The sequence below is a fragment of the Delphinapterus leucas genome, chromosome X (assembly GCF_059928025.1).
Source record: "Delphinapterus leucas isolate spDelLeu-1000000601 "Yukka" chromosome X, BTC_Dleu_Yukka2, whole genome shotgun sequence".
Taxonomy (NCBI): Eukaryota; Metazoa; Chordata; class Mammalia; order Artiodactyla; family Monodontidae; genus Delphinapterus; species Delphinapterus leucas.
In genome coordinates, this window is record NC_143150.1 from 127,242,656 (window position 1) to 127,259,098 (window position 16,443).

The 16,443-nt window shown below is 45.7% G+C and overlaps 1 protein-coding gene and 1 pseudogene across 7 annotated transcripts in view; one reads left to right on the forward strand and one right to left on the reverse strand.

Moving 5' to 3' along the window:
• WWC3 (WWC family member 3) overlaps positions 1–16,443 on the reverse strand; it is a 120,897-nt gene that overhangs the window by 59,755 nt on the left and 44,699 nt on the right. For all 7 annotated transcript variants that reach the window (XM_089904808.1, XM_089904807.1, XM_022559864.2 and 4 more), the window contains 3 exons: positions 16,126–16,329; positions 5,195–5,271; positions 3,963–4,042 (listed from right to left, as the gene is read on the reverse strand). In XM_089904808.1, the coding sequence (XP_089760934.1) occupies positions 3,963–4,042; positions 5,195–5,271; positions 16,126–16,329 (361 nt within the window). The remainder of the gene's footprint in view (positions 1–3,962; positions 4,043–5,194; positions 5,272–16,125; positions 16,330–16,443) is intronic.
• Positions 332–896, forward strand: LOC115804217 (V-type proton ATPase subunit G 1 pseudogene; annotated as a pseudogene).

Genomic DNA, 16,443 nt, shown 5'->3' on the forward strand with positions numbered 1-16,443 from the left:
GAAAGAAGGAAATCAATCTCCAATTCAACTGGACAGTCCAAGCAACTTGTGAAGACCTGCCAAATTAAATGATTTGCTTCTGCTTTTTTCTGATCCAGTCCTTTAGCAGAAGTGACACAGGAAGGCACGGCCACGGTGCACAGAGAAGCACCCAGCAGGCATGGGAGCATCTGGAGGCAGGCAGGGCTGTATGGCGTAAAATCACAGAACAGGTATTGCTGCGCCGGGAAGCACCACGGCAGATGGACAAAATGAGTAACAAAACCAGTAGCCGATATTGAAAATGCAGTTTGATTTGTTTAAGCAAAACTTTTTTAAAAAGCTGTACTGCTTGGGCGGCTGGGTCAACTGACCCGAGGGGACGGTCGAGCCGATTTAGGCCGCTCTCTGCCGCCTTGGAATCGCCGCCACCATGGCCAGTCGGTCGCAGGGCATCCAGCAGCTGCTCCAGGCCGAGAAGCGGGCCGCCAAGGAGGTGGCCGAGGACCACAAGAAAAGAACTGGAGGCTGAAGCAGGCCAAAGCAGCAGCCCAGGCTGGAATTGAACAGTACCGCCTGCAGAGGGAGAAGGAGTTCAAGGCCAAGGAGGCCGCGGCTCTGGGATCCCATGGCAGTTGCAGCACTGAAGTGGAGGACCCCCAGGAGAAGATGACCATCCTCCAGACCTACTTCCGGCAGAACAGGGATGAACTCCTGGATAACCTCTTGGCCTTTGACTGCGACATCCAGCCAGAAATCCACAAAAACTACCACAAAAACAGATAAAGGAAGAAAAAAAACACCTGTTGTTGCATGGATTGGCATTTTCGATCCCTTCATGGAATATGAAGCTTTAGCAAGGCTTGAGTCATAGTCTTGCGAAAAGTCATTAAATTATTTCTGTATGTTATATAGTAGATCCCTTCACTTTCTGCAGAACAGCAAATCTAGCTTCTTTGTACAAACTTAGGGCTTATCCAAAGGTTTTTATCTTTTTAATATTTACTTATTTATTTATGTATTTATTTTTGGCTGTGTTCAGTCTTCGTTGCTGTGTGCAGGCTTTCTCTAGTTGTCGTGAGCGGGGCCTACTCTTCATTGCAGTGCGCAGGCTTCTCATTGCGGTGGCTTCTCTTGCTGCGGAGCACAGGCTCTAGGCACGCAGGCTTCAGTAGTTGCGGCGCACGGGCTTCAGTAGTCGTGGCTCGCGGGCTCTAGAGCGCAGGCTCAGTAGCTGTGGCATGCGGGTTTAGTTGCTCCGCGGCGTGTGGGATCTTCCCAGACCAGGGTTCGAACTCGTGTCCCCTGCACTGGCAGGTGGATTCTTAACCAGTGTGCCACCAGGGAAGTCCCAAGATTTTATCTTTTTACCTCATATTTCTTGGAAATTTAATGGGTATACACTGTCTTTCTTCTTATGCCTTTTTGCTCAAGCAGCATATATATCAATACTGACTTTTTCTTTCTTAGATGTAGTTAAAAAAAAAAATTTCTTAAGAAAGAAAGAGATGAATTTTTTTTCCCTAAATCTTTCTTGAAGGTCAGGGGCTTTATCTATGAAAAAATAGTAAATAGTTATTTGTAACCTATGTGATGCAGCAGCCAGCCTTAAAATAGTCCTTTCCGGCTAAGAGTTAGAATAATGGATACTAGTATCATTGTTTGGGCTGCTTTTAGTTTCCCTTAATCAAAATTACTAGATGATAGTCCTACCATATAGCACAGGGAACTATATTCAATATCCTGTGATAAACCATAATGGAAAAGAATATGAAAAAGAATGTATATATGTGTATAACTGAGTCACTTTGCTGCACAGCAGTCATTAACACAACACTGTAAATCAATTTCAATAAAAAATAAATTTAAAAAATTACTAGATGATGGAATTCAAGAACTTGCTACATGTTACTACGTGGTGTACTGAAAATCATTTAAAAGTAAAGACTCTCTGGCATGCAAAAAAAAAAAAAGAAATAAAAAGCTGTACTGACTAGGGATAATTAAAGGAACTCCCATTGTAGATCCAAATCACCAGAGAATGTGCACACACACACACACACACACACACACACACACACTGCTACAGGTAGTGGTAGAGAAAGCAAAAAGCTGACTGTAAGGTTAAAAGCCTGCAGCTCATGCTAAGCACGTGGACAGCTTACCAAACCCTGCCACATGGGGGACCTGCAGGGGGCATGGCAGTGTCTCAGGGCCAGAAAAGCCAAGCCCCTCCAGGCAAGACCCAGCTCACCTTTCTATTGTGTCTCCCTTGGTGTCTATAATATGTCCTTAATAAAAAGCGGACAAACGAATCATCAACCAAACTAATCCTGGGTGATTAACAAAGTGAATGTCAACCTCATGTTAAACAACAGGGTTTGACGTGCCCGTTAATTACCCTTTATGTGAGGTGGGATCATTATCTTTGTCAAACACATTCTGTGTAACTTCCCTATAAAGAGTAATACTGCAATCACATTTGACACACTGTCATTGTGTCTGCACACAGGATGCAAGAGAGTGGCACGCTGCTCACATTTACCAAGAAATCGTAGCCACGTGGATTCCTGCCATTTGCTGAAGGCTGACTATGTAGCAGGCACTGGTGCTGCACTTGGACAATTTAGCCCAATGATCACTGCTATGGACTGAATGTTCATGCCCCCCAAACTTCATATGGTTAGCCCTAACCCCCAATAGGATGGTATTTGGAAATGGGGCCTTTGGGGGTGATTAGATTTAGATGAGGTCATGAGGGTGGGGCCCCATGAAGGGATTAGTGTCCTTACAGAAACAGAAGAGACACCAGAGACCAGAGCCCCCCACCCAAAAACAGCACCATGTCAAGACACAGCAAAAAGGCAGTCATCTGATAATGAATTTGCCAGCGCCGTGACCTTAGACTTCCAGCCTCCAGAACTGTGAGAAGTAAATGTCTGCTCTTTAAGTCATTCAGTCTACAGTATTTTGTCAGAGCAACCGAGCTACGACAGTCCCCATTGACACGTGAGAAGAGTCAAAACAGAAGGTATGAAGCACAAGCCCAAGTTCAGCAAGTGAAACCAGGCTCTGAATCAAAAGGGAATATACTTTGGACCAACAAGCATACAATGCCCTTTCTTAGGAAAATTAATTCTTTCAGACCACCAATATCACCATTTATAAAATAACTCCTGTTCATTGAATTTGCTCACTTCATATAACTCACAAATGATAAGAACTTCATCCCCAAACTCTTAGTAGGGATAAAGTTCTAATTGTAAAGATGTCAATTTTATAGGAGGAAGACCTATAGATCAGGCTGCCCAACTGAAAGTACTGTGAGGATGGAAATGTTATCTGTGCTGCCCAATGCAGTGGCCACTAGCCCAGTGGTCCTCAACTTGGGACAAACATGCCCTCCAGGAAACACTTGGCAATATCTGGAGACATTTTTGGCTGTCACAACTGGGTAAGAGGGTGCTACTGGCATCTAGGGGGTCAAGGCCAGGGGTGCTGCTAAACATCCTCTGGTGCACAGGACAGCTCCACCACAAACAGTTATCTGGTCCAAAATGTCACAAGCACTGAGGTGGAGAAAACCTGCACTAGTCACATGTGACTGAGCATTTCAGATGTGGCTACTGAGGTTGGGAACTAAAATTTTAATTTTATTTAACTTCAATTAATTTAAACTTTAGAATTAAAAAATTTAAGAGATTAAAACTAACAAAACAGGAATTCAAATGTAAATAGCCATGTGTGTTTCAGACAGCACAGCTATCAAGAATGTGCGTAAATATAAAATAAAGGTCTTATTTCCCAAGGAAACAAGAACAAACTATCTTCAGGGAAAAGAGAGATCTGATCCTTAGGATTGGCAAATAATAAGCATAAATAAAAGCATAAAAGTGAACACCCATGAAGCTTTAGGACACATGTCCTGGCACCAAACAGGAAATCGCAGGGAAACTCTCCCTCTGTCACTGCAGGCCACTCACTCTTGCAGGGTCTCCACCCCCTTTTCTTTGTACTGCAGTTCTTGCTTCATCTGGGTCAGCTCTCGTTTTAATCTGGAAAGCTAAAGACAAATTACATTTTTTTTTTCCACAAAAAGAAGCTGTGAAAAATGATTTCTACAGTTGTTAGCATTGTCATCTAAGTTTCTGACTACCTTGCAATTCACAGGGTCACCCATTCTCTCCATGACCTTCCAACCCTGGCATATCAAACAGCCCTGGCATATCAAACAGCCCTGGCAGAGGGGCCGGCTCGCTTAGACACAAAAGGCCCGGGTCACGAACAGCTTTCTACCACGTGGAGCCCTGGAACCAGCAATGATTTTCTTTTTCAAGGTATTGATTTACACATTGCAATGAGCAAACTTTGTCATACTTTTTTCATCCTCTCTTCTGCTTACTACCCACAGATCCCACCTAGGAAACCCTGTTGCTCAAAGCATGGCTTCCCACTACCTGGAAGTCAGTCGCCTGCAGTGCTTATTTAAAGAGATGATAGGACCCACTCCAGGCCTTGTTAAAACTCGGTGGGGGCGAGGCGGGGGGTGTCTGGAGCTCACACTTTGAACTGATGTCCCAGGTGTTTTTCGTTGGTGTACTAGAATGTGAGAACCACGGCACTAAAAGAGACACTCTGGTTTAGGGACTGAGACACCAGGACAGGAGGCTTGGCCTCTAAGATATCTCCCGTCCCCGCTTCCAGACACCCAAGACAAGGGGCTGAAGGGATGGAACACGGTGGCACACAAAGAACCCGGCACCACTGGCAGGGAGCACCGGTACCTTCTGGTCAAACGCCATCGTAGGCAAGATTTCTCTGGGAATACAGCCACCAGGGAAGAACAGCAGCTGCTAAAGCTGCTGAGGGACAGGCCTGGCAGCCCACTAATACAGGGAAGCAGCCCTCTGAGGTCGGGCCCCAATGTCACCAAATCTTTCCAAACAGGGGGTGAATCTAGCCCCATGAAACACACTGAGGGATACAGGTGATTTTTTGTTAGATGGGCTGAGGCTTTAAAATGAAACTTTTCCCTTCCTATCGGAAAAAAAAAGGTGGAAAGTAAAACCAAATGTGGTAATAGTTCATGAAATGGAAAATCTTACTAAAATATGGGTGTTATACACACTGGCCACCATAAAATGAACCATGATAAGTGACGTTACATAAAAAGACATACGGGGCTTCTAGTTGTGAAAATATTCGTTTTACTCACCCTATCCCGACGACTTGCTATTTCTGCTTTAATTTGGTATGGGTCGTACTTTGTATTTGTTGAATATCCAAAGAAGGCTAAACAGAAGGAAAATATTTTATTTTATAATGGATCCTTTAAAGTAAATAAATACACATAGATAGGAACTTCTGATTCACCATATTAAGTAGTTAATTCTCAGTCTCAGACTTCCAAGTTGGCGCTGGCTCCTGAAGAATTAACATTTTACAACCTTGAATCCTGATGTTTGATTTCTGCATGAGGCCCTTCTACGTGATTCCACATAATAAAATATATGGCTATAGGTAAATCAAAACTGTTTACTTCAACTGCAAAACTACTAGGGTTAAAAACCATATATACACGGGGGGAGGGGTACAGTTATGGTATAGAAAACTATTCTAACTATGTAAACAGTACATACAGTATGAACCCATTTTTACTTCCTTTTAAAATGCATGCACCCATGGAAGTCACTGGAAGAAAAGAACCCAAAATTTGACTGCTATTCTCAATGGTTTCATTGCAAAAGATTTTATATTCACTCTCTTCATATCTATAGTCTCCACATGAACGATTTTTGACATAAGAAAGAAAAAAAACCCCAAAGATTTGTAAAATGAAAAAGACAACTTTCTAGTCACGTATCAGTATCTGGCAGGCTTGAGGAAAAGCTATTCTTCCACGTTTTTGGTTCCCCGAAAGCTGAAGCAAAGCACCCACGCTGTTATTCTAAGCAGCTTCTTTTTGAGGGATGTTTAGCTAAATCACATTGCGTAGATAAATGCTTTCTTCAGCGGTGCAGCACACATGATTTAAAGCCTTTTAACAGACACAGCATCGTGATTACAGACGGCTAATACCTGGGGGTGAATGAGGTGCGCTCAGCCATCCAGCTGTGTGCTAAGCACAGTCAGCCAAGCCCTCTCCGCTGTCTCAGCAACTGAAGCAGCTTGCTGCTAATTCTTTCTCTCTTTTTTTCTTTCTTTTTCTTTATTTTTTTAAATTAATTTTTATTGGAGTATAGTTGCTTTACAATGTTGTGTTAGTTTCTACTGTACAGCAAAATGAATCAGCTATACATATACATATATCCACGTTTTTTTGGATTTCCTTCCCATTTCCGCCATTTCTAATTTCTATCGCCCCATCCACCTCTCTGCATCCCTTTTTCTTGATGCCTGTCTCCTTTCTCTTAGGCCTTGGAGCTGCAGTGACTTGGTTCCTGTCCCTTCCTGAGTTGTGGAGGCTCCTCTTTCTTCATCTGAGAGTCACCCCACACTGGTGTAATCTGCCTCCGGGTCATTTTCATTAGTTTCACCTGCTCAAAAGACCCATCAGCAGGGCCAGCATCCATTCTTTTACTCCTTTGATCTGGGTACCAAAGGCTGTCATTCAGGTAACTTACATGTCAACATCTAGAAACTAGTTTATAATCATCTCCTGATTTCATATTGGAGAAGCTGACTCAAAGCCATCAAGTGGGGCTTCCCTGGTGGCGCAGTGGTTAAGAATCCGCCTGCCAAGGCAGGGGACACGAGTTCGAGCCCTGGTCCGGGAAGATCCCACATGCTTCGGAGCAACTAAGCCCTTTCACCACAACTACTGAAGCCCGCGCGCCTAGAGCCTGTGCTCCGCAGCAAGAGAAGCCACCGCAATGAGAAGCCCGCACACCGCAATGAAGAGTAGTCCCTGCTCGCCGCAACTAGAGAAAGCCCGCGCGCAGCAACGAAGACTCAACGCAGCCAAAAATAAATAAATAAATTTATTTTAGAAAGCCATCAAGTGGTTTAAACAGCAAGAGTATTTAATATCCTCAAATAGGACCACATCCCAACTTAATTTGAGCTGTTCAGATATCTCCTGTTTTTTAAAAAATACAGTTCTATGGAAAATCTACTATTCTAAGCCCCAGTCAGAATCTACTGGAAATAAATACCTGGAGGAGCTGTCTGCCAAATTTATCTCAAATGTTCTTATATTTAGAATTCTAATCTCTCAAAAACACAGAGTAAAATGTTTCTTAAATAGAATTCTTTCTAAGACGAAGAATGTTTATTTCCAAATCCTAGAACCTCCATCTTGCCTGACTCTTTGGTCTCATTTAAGACCAGTAATGAAAGCAACACCTCAGACAATGCCCTTAAGAGGCAGAAGTTATTTCTGTAAAATCTCCACATTAAACTCCTGGGACTTAAGGTTCCCAAGCCTGAGCTTAAGGGGCTTCCACTGGGGCCCAGACAACATGCAAATAAACCTACGGCTTGCTGACTCCTTCCACGTGGGGCCACTTGTCACCGTGCAGCTGAGGAAGACAATGCCAACAGTTACCACCTGGGATCTTTCCCATTCCGGGTAGAAAGTAACCCCACCACCAAAGTCCAGGGAAGTTAACCGCAACGTTAAACATCAGTAACAGTGATCTGAAATCGTTGCCAAAACTCTTTCTGTCTGTGCAGTTTCATAGGGAAAATTAGCAAAGAGCCTTGAAGCGCACGCTGGAGGTGTAGTGGGTACAGATGGACAGATACATGGCAACCTGCCCCCAGTTCTCCTGCATAACTAACAGAGCCCTGAGGCACTTAGGCATCCGCCTCTCCCCCAGGACACTCAGCCTGGACCAGTCCTGGAGGGGGGTCCTGATAAACCACGACATCGCTGAGCTGCCCACTCCACCGATGGGGAGGCCCACCACCCCCTGGAGGACGCTGCTAAGTGACAATGACAGCCTTATTGTCCAGGCCGAGGGGAGTTAGTCTTTTCTGCTACTTACAGCTGAAAACATCCTAAATGGTAAAAGGTTTTACGTATTGATACCACTCATGTTACCTTTGCCATGGTCTCTAGAGCTATAAAATTCCAGGACTGGAATGAGGTAAAAGGCAACTCAAGTACCTAAGACAGTGAGTATGTTTTATCTTCAAATGCTAAGGAGAGTGATAAACACTGGCAGATCTTCTAATGATATAATTCAGTTTATAAAGACAGATTCTCAGTTCCTGATGTCTGCCAGTAAGTCTAATGGAACCCATTTGTGGAGTCCAAGGAAAAAGCTCAAGACTCTGGACCGCATTTTTTATTTTTTTGCGGTACGCGGGCCTCTCACTGTTGTGGCCTCTCCTGTTGTGGAGCATAGGCTCTGGACGCGCAGGCTCAGCGGCCATGGCTCACGGGCCCAGCCGCTCCGCGGCATGTGGGATCCTCCCGGACCGGGACACGAACCCGTGTCCCCTGCATCGGCAGGCGGACTCTCAACCACTGTGCCACCAGGGAAGCCCTGGACCTCATTTTTAATGGCACATACACCACAACACTTAGAAAAAGAAACATCTTCCTCTGTTAAGACACGTCTCCAATCTCAAGGTTTAGGATAAATACGAGACTTTCACCTCTGAAGCTTTCTTCTCACTTGAAGAGTTTGAGTGGGCAGAGCTATTAAACAGCTTAAGGAGGCCGCTCAGGCATACAGCATTGCTTTGGATGATATAATAGGAAGGTTATAGCTTAACTGGACCTCACCAATGTAAATTACTATACCTTGCTATTATAGGGTAGCTGTCACATTTATTTCATCTATCCTCATAAAATCTTTGTGAGAGATGACGATTACGTTTTCCCACTTTAGAAATGAAGGCTGAGTGTGTAGTGACTTGACCTACATTCTGCCATCAGTCAAAGAGGGACTTCTGTCTAGAACTTGGGCTCCTGTGGCTCACATTAGCTTTTCCAAATTAAAAAGAAATGGCCCTCCGGCTCCCCGGTGCGCAACAGAACTCAATCTGTGTTATTTAGCACTCAAAATGCTGCAGACCCCAGTAATTACTTTGGATTTCGATTTTATGGGTTATTAAAAGGGGGAAATGTGTCCATGTCTGCCTCTGTGTCCATCTCCTCTTACACACAGGGCTCCTCTGGACCGTGAGAACCCAAGATCGCCCCAGGCGGATGACATGCTTTAAAAGAGGGTAGTCCTTCTCCAAAGACCTCCTCTGGGCAGGCTGACGGCTCCTTAAGACCAGGTGTACGCCTTCCAGGCATCGGCGCTGCAGCGAGCTGCTGGAGGGAGCCCAGTAGGACTCCGGCACAGAGGACGGCAAGCCTGGACAGTTTCCGTGCTGACAGGTACTAATTACCAGAGCCGACCAAGGCATGCCTGTAAACAACCGAGGCCAACTAAAGAGGGCATGACCTCTTTTTTAAAGGTACTAGAAGCAAAGGAACAAAAAAATCAAACTAGCCCACTGAGAGGTAACCTACAGAAGTAACACAAGAGCCCACCAAATCCAAACCAAGAATTCCCTCTCTAGGGCAGACGAGGAGATCTGGTAAACATGTGTGCTCTGCGACAACCTTCGAGATTGAGTCCTGCCAACTAATACCTGGGAAGATGCTGCGTGAGCCATTTTTTTCCTGCCTGCTCCAACATGCCTGCGTGCAGGAAAACGAAGGGCTGAATGGATGGACTGTGGCCCTTATCCTCAGCTAGGCAGGAGATGAGAAACCAGGGAAACAAGGAAAGACAGTCTTTGTGGGATGGGCCTGGAGCCTCAGAAAGAATGCGGGGCCGGACAGAGGACTGATAAGGTCAAGCTTCCCCACCGCCCGAGCCAGCCCCCTGAGCCAGGAATGCAGGGCGGGTCAGCGCTTTCTCACCGGAGATAAGGCTGACTCTTTCCCAGGCACCCGAAGAGACTTTGGCTGTAGGCTTCTGGGAGCTCCCAGGAGCCAGGGTAACAAACAAAGTCATACTCTTGCTGCTGGAAGAAAGGATCACAATCAGTAGATCTCAACTCTGGGAATCCCCTGGGGAGCTTTAAAAAAAAAGTGTCTGGCCCCAGCCAAGGCCAATTAAACCCAAATCTCTAGGGGTGGCACTGGGGCCCAGACAGAAGAGTTTTTAAAAGCCCTTCGGGAGATTCCTCCAGTGCAGCCAGGGTTGAGAACCACTGGTGCAGATTCTTCTGCAAAGGACCAAATAGTAAATATTTCTGGCTTTGTGGGCCATACACTCTCTGTCTCAGTTCCTCGACTCTGCCACTGTAGCTGCTACAGACAATGGGTAAGTGAATGGACCTTGCTAGGTCCCAATAAAAGTTTATTTACAAAACACCCAGAGTGGACAGGATTCAGCCTGCGGGCCAAAATTCGCTGACCTGTGGTTCAGACTATAATTTACCCCAAGCAAGAATTCCTTCTAAAAGGTCCTGCAACTGGTCATATACTTCATCTGAACGCATCTGGAGGCCAGAGTTTCTCAGGAACAATGAAAAAAAAGTTTCTGAAATAACCAATGTATTCAGTGTTTAAAAAGAAGGCAAACAGAAGAAAATATTGCAGCGAAGAAAGTAGGAGAAAACTCTACAAAATGGAGCTGCAGAGAAAGTACTGGGTGCGTCTTAGAGACTGAGTCCTTTGTAGTGAAGAGTTCCATGCCAGGGTTCTACAGAGCATTGGACAGGACTGGGCCCAAGGCAGCTAGCTCATAAGCGAACAGAACTAAAGCAGAGTTGGGGTCTTAGTCTCACGGGGATGTGTGCTCAAATCCAGCAAAGCATGACTTTGTTTTGGTCAGAGACAAAAAAGTTAAGGCTTGGATATTCTCAGGCACCAGATGGCCCAACACTGACACAAAATCTTTCCTCTCCAATGAACAGAGTTTTATTCTGATGACTTCCATAACTCAGGGGGAAATCTGTGAAAGGTGTGGAACAGAGCACTTCCCCTCCCCTTGCCCTCCCCCATGCCCTTCTGCTCCAATACTGGAAATGACTTTCTAGTGAATTCCTCTGTTTACAATTATTGCCTCATTTTCCCCTACAATCAGCCGTTCAGGATAAATCGTGTCCCCAACACCAGGCGCTAAGGAAATATCTGTTGAAAACTAAATGACTAGTTTAGTGGGCCACAAGAAAATCAAGAAGCAGAAGGCGTTCTGCCTTCCACGTGCCCCTTCAAGTGTTGTGAAATTGCCGGACTTGTCAATTTATAATGGGTCCTTATTTCCAGGTAACTTGAACAATGGGAGGGCAGCCTGTTCCAAAGCCATGATCAGTTCTTCTGAGCTGACTCTTCCATGTCTCGGAAATACTACACAGCACTGAAGGCTAGCTACACAAAAAGATATGGGTTCAAATCCAAGGTCTACCGTTTACTAGGGATGTAACCTTCAAGAAGTAACTTAGCCTACCCAATATTGTTTCTGTGTGTACACCGAAAATAACATTACCATGTTACAGTGCTTCACGATGTTGCAATCACAACAATGCAGGAAAACACTAGCCCATTAGATGTTGCTTCCTTTCACTTGGAGTCACTGTCAATGAAGGAAGTAATGGGAAATAAGTCCAAATCTCCCTCTGTTGTTCCCAGTACCCGAGCAAGGAGCCCTGCTTTAGATGACTAACAATGTGAGCGACCTGGGTTGTGCCAGACCCAGGTGGCCAACTGGAGCCCAGGTGTGCCATGGATCCTGCCACCAGCAGCTCCTGATGTGGGCCCGGACCTCTGTAGGAGACATCTGTTAGAGCACAAGCCACCAGGATCATTGTCTTGAACTTTAGCCTGTGGCCAGAAATAGTTCATTTGAGTCATATCTAACAGAATTATCCTCAATGAAGTTCAGGTTAAATGGCAAATTGAAAGAGCCTGATCGGGCTTCCCTGGTGGCGCAGTGGTTGAGAGTCCACCTGCCGATGCAGGGGACACGGGTTCGTGCCCCGGTCCGGGAAGATCCCACGTGCCGCGGAGCGGCTGGGCCCGTGAGCCATGGCTGCTGAGCCTGCGCGTCCGGAGCCTGTGCTCCACAACGGGAGAGGCCGCAACAGTGAGAGGCCCGCATACCGCAAAAAAAAAAAAAAAGAAAAGAAAGAGCTTGATCAAAAACCGCAGGGATAGCAGCAACTTGATAAAATGCTTGAATTAGTTCCTAGCTTCCATTCATAGTCTTTTTCCCTGAGGAGACAGGCTCCAGCAAGAGCCACTGGCATCTCCAGCCCTTCATGAAAATGGCCTAAGCTGGCCTCCAATGCCACCTGCACGAGTAGAGGCAGAGATCGCGTCTACGCAGGGACCTCTCACGGGTTGGGGAGTGGAGTCTCATGGTAGGATCTCAAGTCAACACCCCAGAGTCATCACCTTCCTTGACTCAAGGTTTCCTCATATATGATTTCAAAGACAGCATCTCAAGTGTTTCTTTTTTACTGGGCATTAATAAAATTCTACGGAGCACAGGAAGAATGAAATTGAGTGCAATTCCCTACTTGCCCAAATGTCAACGGAGTGAAAAGCCCGTGGAAATACAAAAACTGATGCTGAGGGAAGTCCCAGCTCCAGAGGACTATAAGTTCTGGATGCCCTCACCCTCTAGGCTCCACGTTGCTATGCGACTCCTCCCCTCGGGCTGGGCATAGAACCCGATAGGCTGCAACTAGGTCCTCCTATATTTGCATCCTCAAGGGCTCCAATCCCGAGTCCCCACACTCACTGCAACTGAAGTCCTGGCTGCACCAGTACAGTAACCAGTACATAAAACACACCTTCTCTTGATGAAGTTTGTCCTTTCAATGACTGGCAAGAAACTTCCTGCCAGGTTTTTCTGATATGTGCTTCTCCCATCTTAGAAAGACTGACTGGAAAGCCTCTTTGGAGACCTAACCAAACCTGACCATGGAACAGATGAGGTGCCTACAGGCTACTAGGAAGAAATACTCTATTAGGTTGAATCATACGAAATTGCCAATACTTGGGCCTTTTTAAGCTACATAAATGACAATTGTATATGGTTCAATCTACTTCTACCAAGTAACTTTTGGAAAAGTTTAGAATCGCTAACTATATGCTTTCAGAAACAGTTATAAGCCAATGCTTCAGCCAAGTGTGACCTCGAGGCACCAAGTCCATGAGATCACTTAAAAGAGACCATATGCCGAGCCCCGAAAGTCATCTGAATAGATATCAAAAGATCGAAATCTTATACGTCTAGTCTCTGACCACAATGGAATTAAATTAGAAATCAACAACATGATACCTTTAAAAAGTTCCAACAACTTACTTTTTCTTCGGCCATGCCACTCGGCTTGCAGGATCTTAGTTCCCCAACCAGAGACTGAACCCGGGCCCTCGGCAGTGAAATCGAGGAATCCTAACTACTGGACCACCAGGGAATTCCCCCAACAACTTAACTTTTTTTTTTTTTTTTTGCGGTATGCGGGCGTCTCACTGTTGTGGCCTCTCCCATTGCGGAGCACAGACTACGGTTGCACAGGCTCAGCAGCCATGGCTCACGGGCCCAGCCGCTCCGCAGCATGTGAGATCCTCCCGGACTGGGACACGAACCCGTGTCCCCTGCATTGGTAGGCAGACTCTCAACCACTGCGCCACCAGGGAAGCCAACAACTTACTTTTAAAAGAACCCATGGGTCAAGAGAGAAATCTCAAAGAAAATGAGAAAATATTATGAACTTACTGAAAATGAAAATACCAAAATTTGTGGGATGCAGTTAAAGTAGTACTTAGAGGAGAATTTATACCTTTAGAGGCTATGTGAGAAAAAAGAGGTCTGAAATCAATGGTGTAAGCTCCCAATTTAGGAAGGTAGAAAAAGAACAAATTAAAGCCAAACTAAGTAGAAAGAAGGAAATAATAAAGGACAAACCAATAAAATAGAAAACAGACAAGAAATTGGGGGGAAAAAAAAGAAAACCAAAAGCCAGTTCGCTGTAATGCTACACACAATCAATAAACATTGAGCTGTGCTGATTAAGACAAATTATTAATACCACAAATACGAGAAGGGACACCAGCTCAGCATCCAGACATTGAAGAATCATGCAGGAATTCTACAAAAAACTTCATAAACTTGACAGCTTGGATCAGCATTCAGCAGATTCCCCGTGGGCCAAATCCAGCTTGTTACTGTTTTTATACTTTTATCAGAACAAGCCACACACATCATTTAGGTATCATCTCTGGCTGCTTTTGCAGTCTAACAACAGGGTTGAGTAGCTGCATCTAAGATCATATGACCTACAGAGCCTAAAACACTATCTGATCTTTTACAGAAAAGATTACTGATTTTTGGATTAGATGAAAGAGACGAATTCCTTGAAGCACACAAATACCAAAACTGATTCAAGAAGAAACAGGAAAATCTGACTAGCCCTGTATCTATTAGAGGTATTGAATTTATAGTTACAAACATTCCCACAAAGACCTCCAGGTCCAGATGGCTTTTCTGGTGAATTCTATCAAACTGTTAAGAAAGCATTAATACCAATCCCACACGAACTTTCCAAAGCCTGGGGAGAAGGGAACACGTCCCAATTCATTCTGTAAGGCCAGTATTATCCTGATACCAAAATCAGAGAAAGACATTACAAGTAAAGAAAACTAGGAAGAGACCAGACTTTTCTAAAAACTAGCACTGAGCTGACCCATCACATTCTGATGGACAGTTAAAAAGAAACAAACAAGGGCTTCCCTGGTGGCGCAGTGGTTGAGAGTCCGCCTGCCGATGCAGGGGACACGGGTTCGTGCCCCGGTCCGGGAAGATCCCACATGCCGCGGACCGGCTAGGCCCGTGAGCCATGGCTGCTGAGCCTGTGCGTCCGGAGCCTGTGCTCCACAACGGGAAAGGCCGCAAGAGTGAGAGGCCCGCGTACTGCAAAAAAAAAAAAAAAAAAAAAAAAAGAAACAAACAAGAAAAAAACCTAGTACATATCAATAGCTAAAGAACAAGAGATGAAGCAGCCTGGAAACAACATACCATCATACCTGAGCCTGCATTCTCTCATGGCACATGGAGACACAGCCATCTCAATTCCTGCTACAGGAGGCAAAGCCCACCCCCACTGCTCTCTTCTTCACAGCTTGTATGCTGCAGTGAAAAAGATGTTTGGCCCCTTGGCCTCAACTCCATTCTGACCTGCAAAACGGGATAAAGCTTTGACCACGTCCTTAACGTTCAAAGCTGTGTCACCAGAGCCAAATACCTGGCAACGTGGCAGTCACGTCACAGTAAGTCCCTCATGTCTCAACCAGACTTAGGTTTTTATACAATAAAACCTAGCAGTACCGACTTCATACACTCTCCCCAAGCTCACCGGCACGCGGGACAGGCATGGCCACAAGCACCTGCTTGTGGTTGGTTAAGCGTGACAACTTTGTCGGGAAGGGACCGGCTCAGGAAGTGACTGACTGGGTCAGTAACCAGAGGCTTTGGCTTCTGCGACTGGACCTGATTCCTTCAATTCCTGAGCATCTGCTGAGTCCTCCTGAAACAGGAGGCCACGTCCGGCAGCCTCCAAAACTCGGAGGGGTCCCCTTTGGAAGACGTCAGTGTGCACCCATCTCACTTGAGGGGCAGACAGAGTTCCCCTGATTCCCCACGTTATACTGAGTTCCCCCACCTTCAGTGTCTTGCCCAAGAAAGTATGCTACAAAGAGACAGGGGCTTGACATGTGTGGAGGCTCCTGAATCTTTCCATCCAGGACCAACAAAACCATCGTATGGCCTTCCCAGGGACCACCCCAGACAAGCAGGAATAACGGCAGAGATCTCTGGGTGAAGCCCTTTTCCACGCTGACAAACAGAAGCCAGGAGGCTGTTTCGTGTCACTACCTGAAACATGCTTGTTTATTTTCTCCCTTCCCCACCCGCATGGAAGCTCCGGGAGGGCAGGGGCCTCTCTTTTCTTGGGCTCCCCCCGTGTTGCAGTGCCTGGGCACAAGGCGGACACTTGATCAACATTTGCTGAAGGAGCGGTAGTGAATGGCCGTCGGATTCCAGTGTGGAAGGCTGACTACCTAACAATCTGCGATTAGAAAATTTAGGAAGCTGTCTTGCCTGACTCAAGCTCAGTGTCTGCAAAAAGCCTAGCAGAGAGACAGCTCTGGAAGTCACGCGTGTTAACCGCGGAGGACGGTGAACTCACAGCTGGCGTACGAGCGGCCGTCATCCTCGCACATCTTGTGCAGCTGCTGGTATTCTTCCTGGGCCAGCTCGAAACGCTGCTGCTTAATCTGGTAGATTTCTTTCTTGGCGTTGAGGGCCTCCTGGGCTACAATTAAATACTCCTTCAGCATCCGTTCCTGCTCCCGCCTCCACTGTTCTCTGGGATCCTCAATCTGGGTAAGCTCTGAAATTGAAAAGGTAAGAACATAAGGGACTTCAAAGTAAAATCTTTACATTGACCAATAATCATGCAGTTATATGACTAGTCGATGAGAAAATTAACTAACTACCAGGAGGT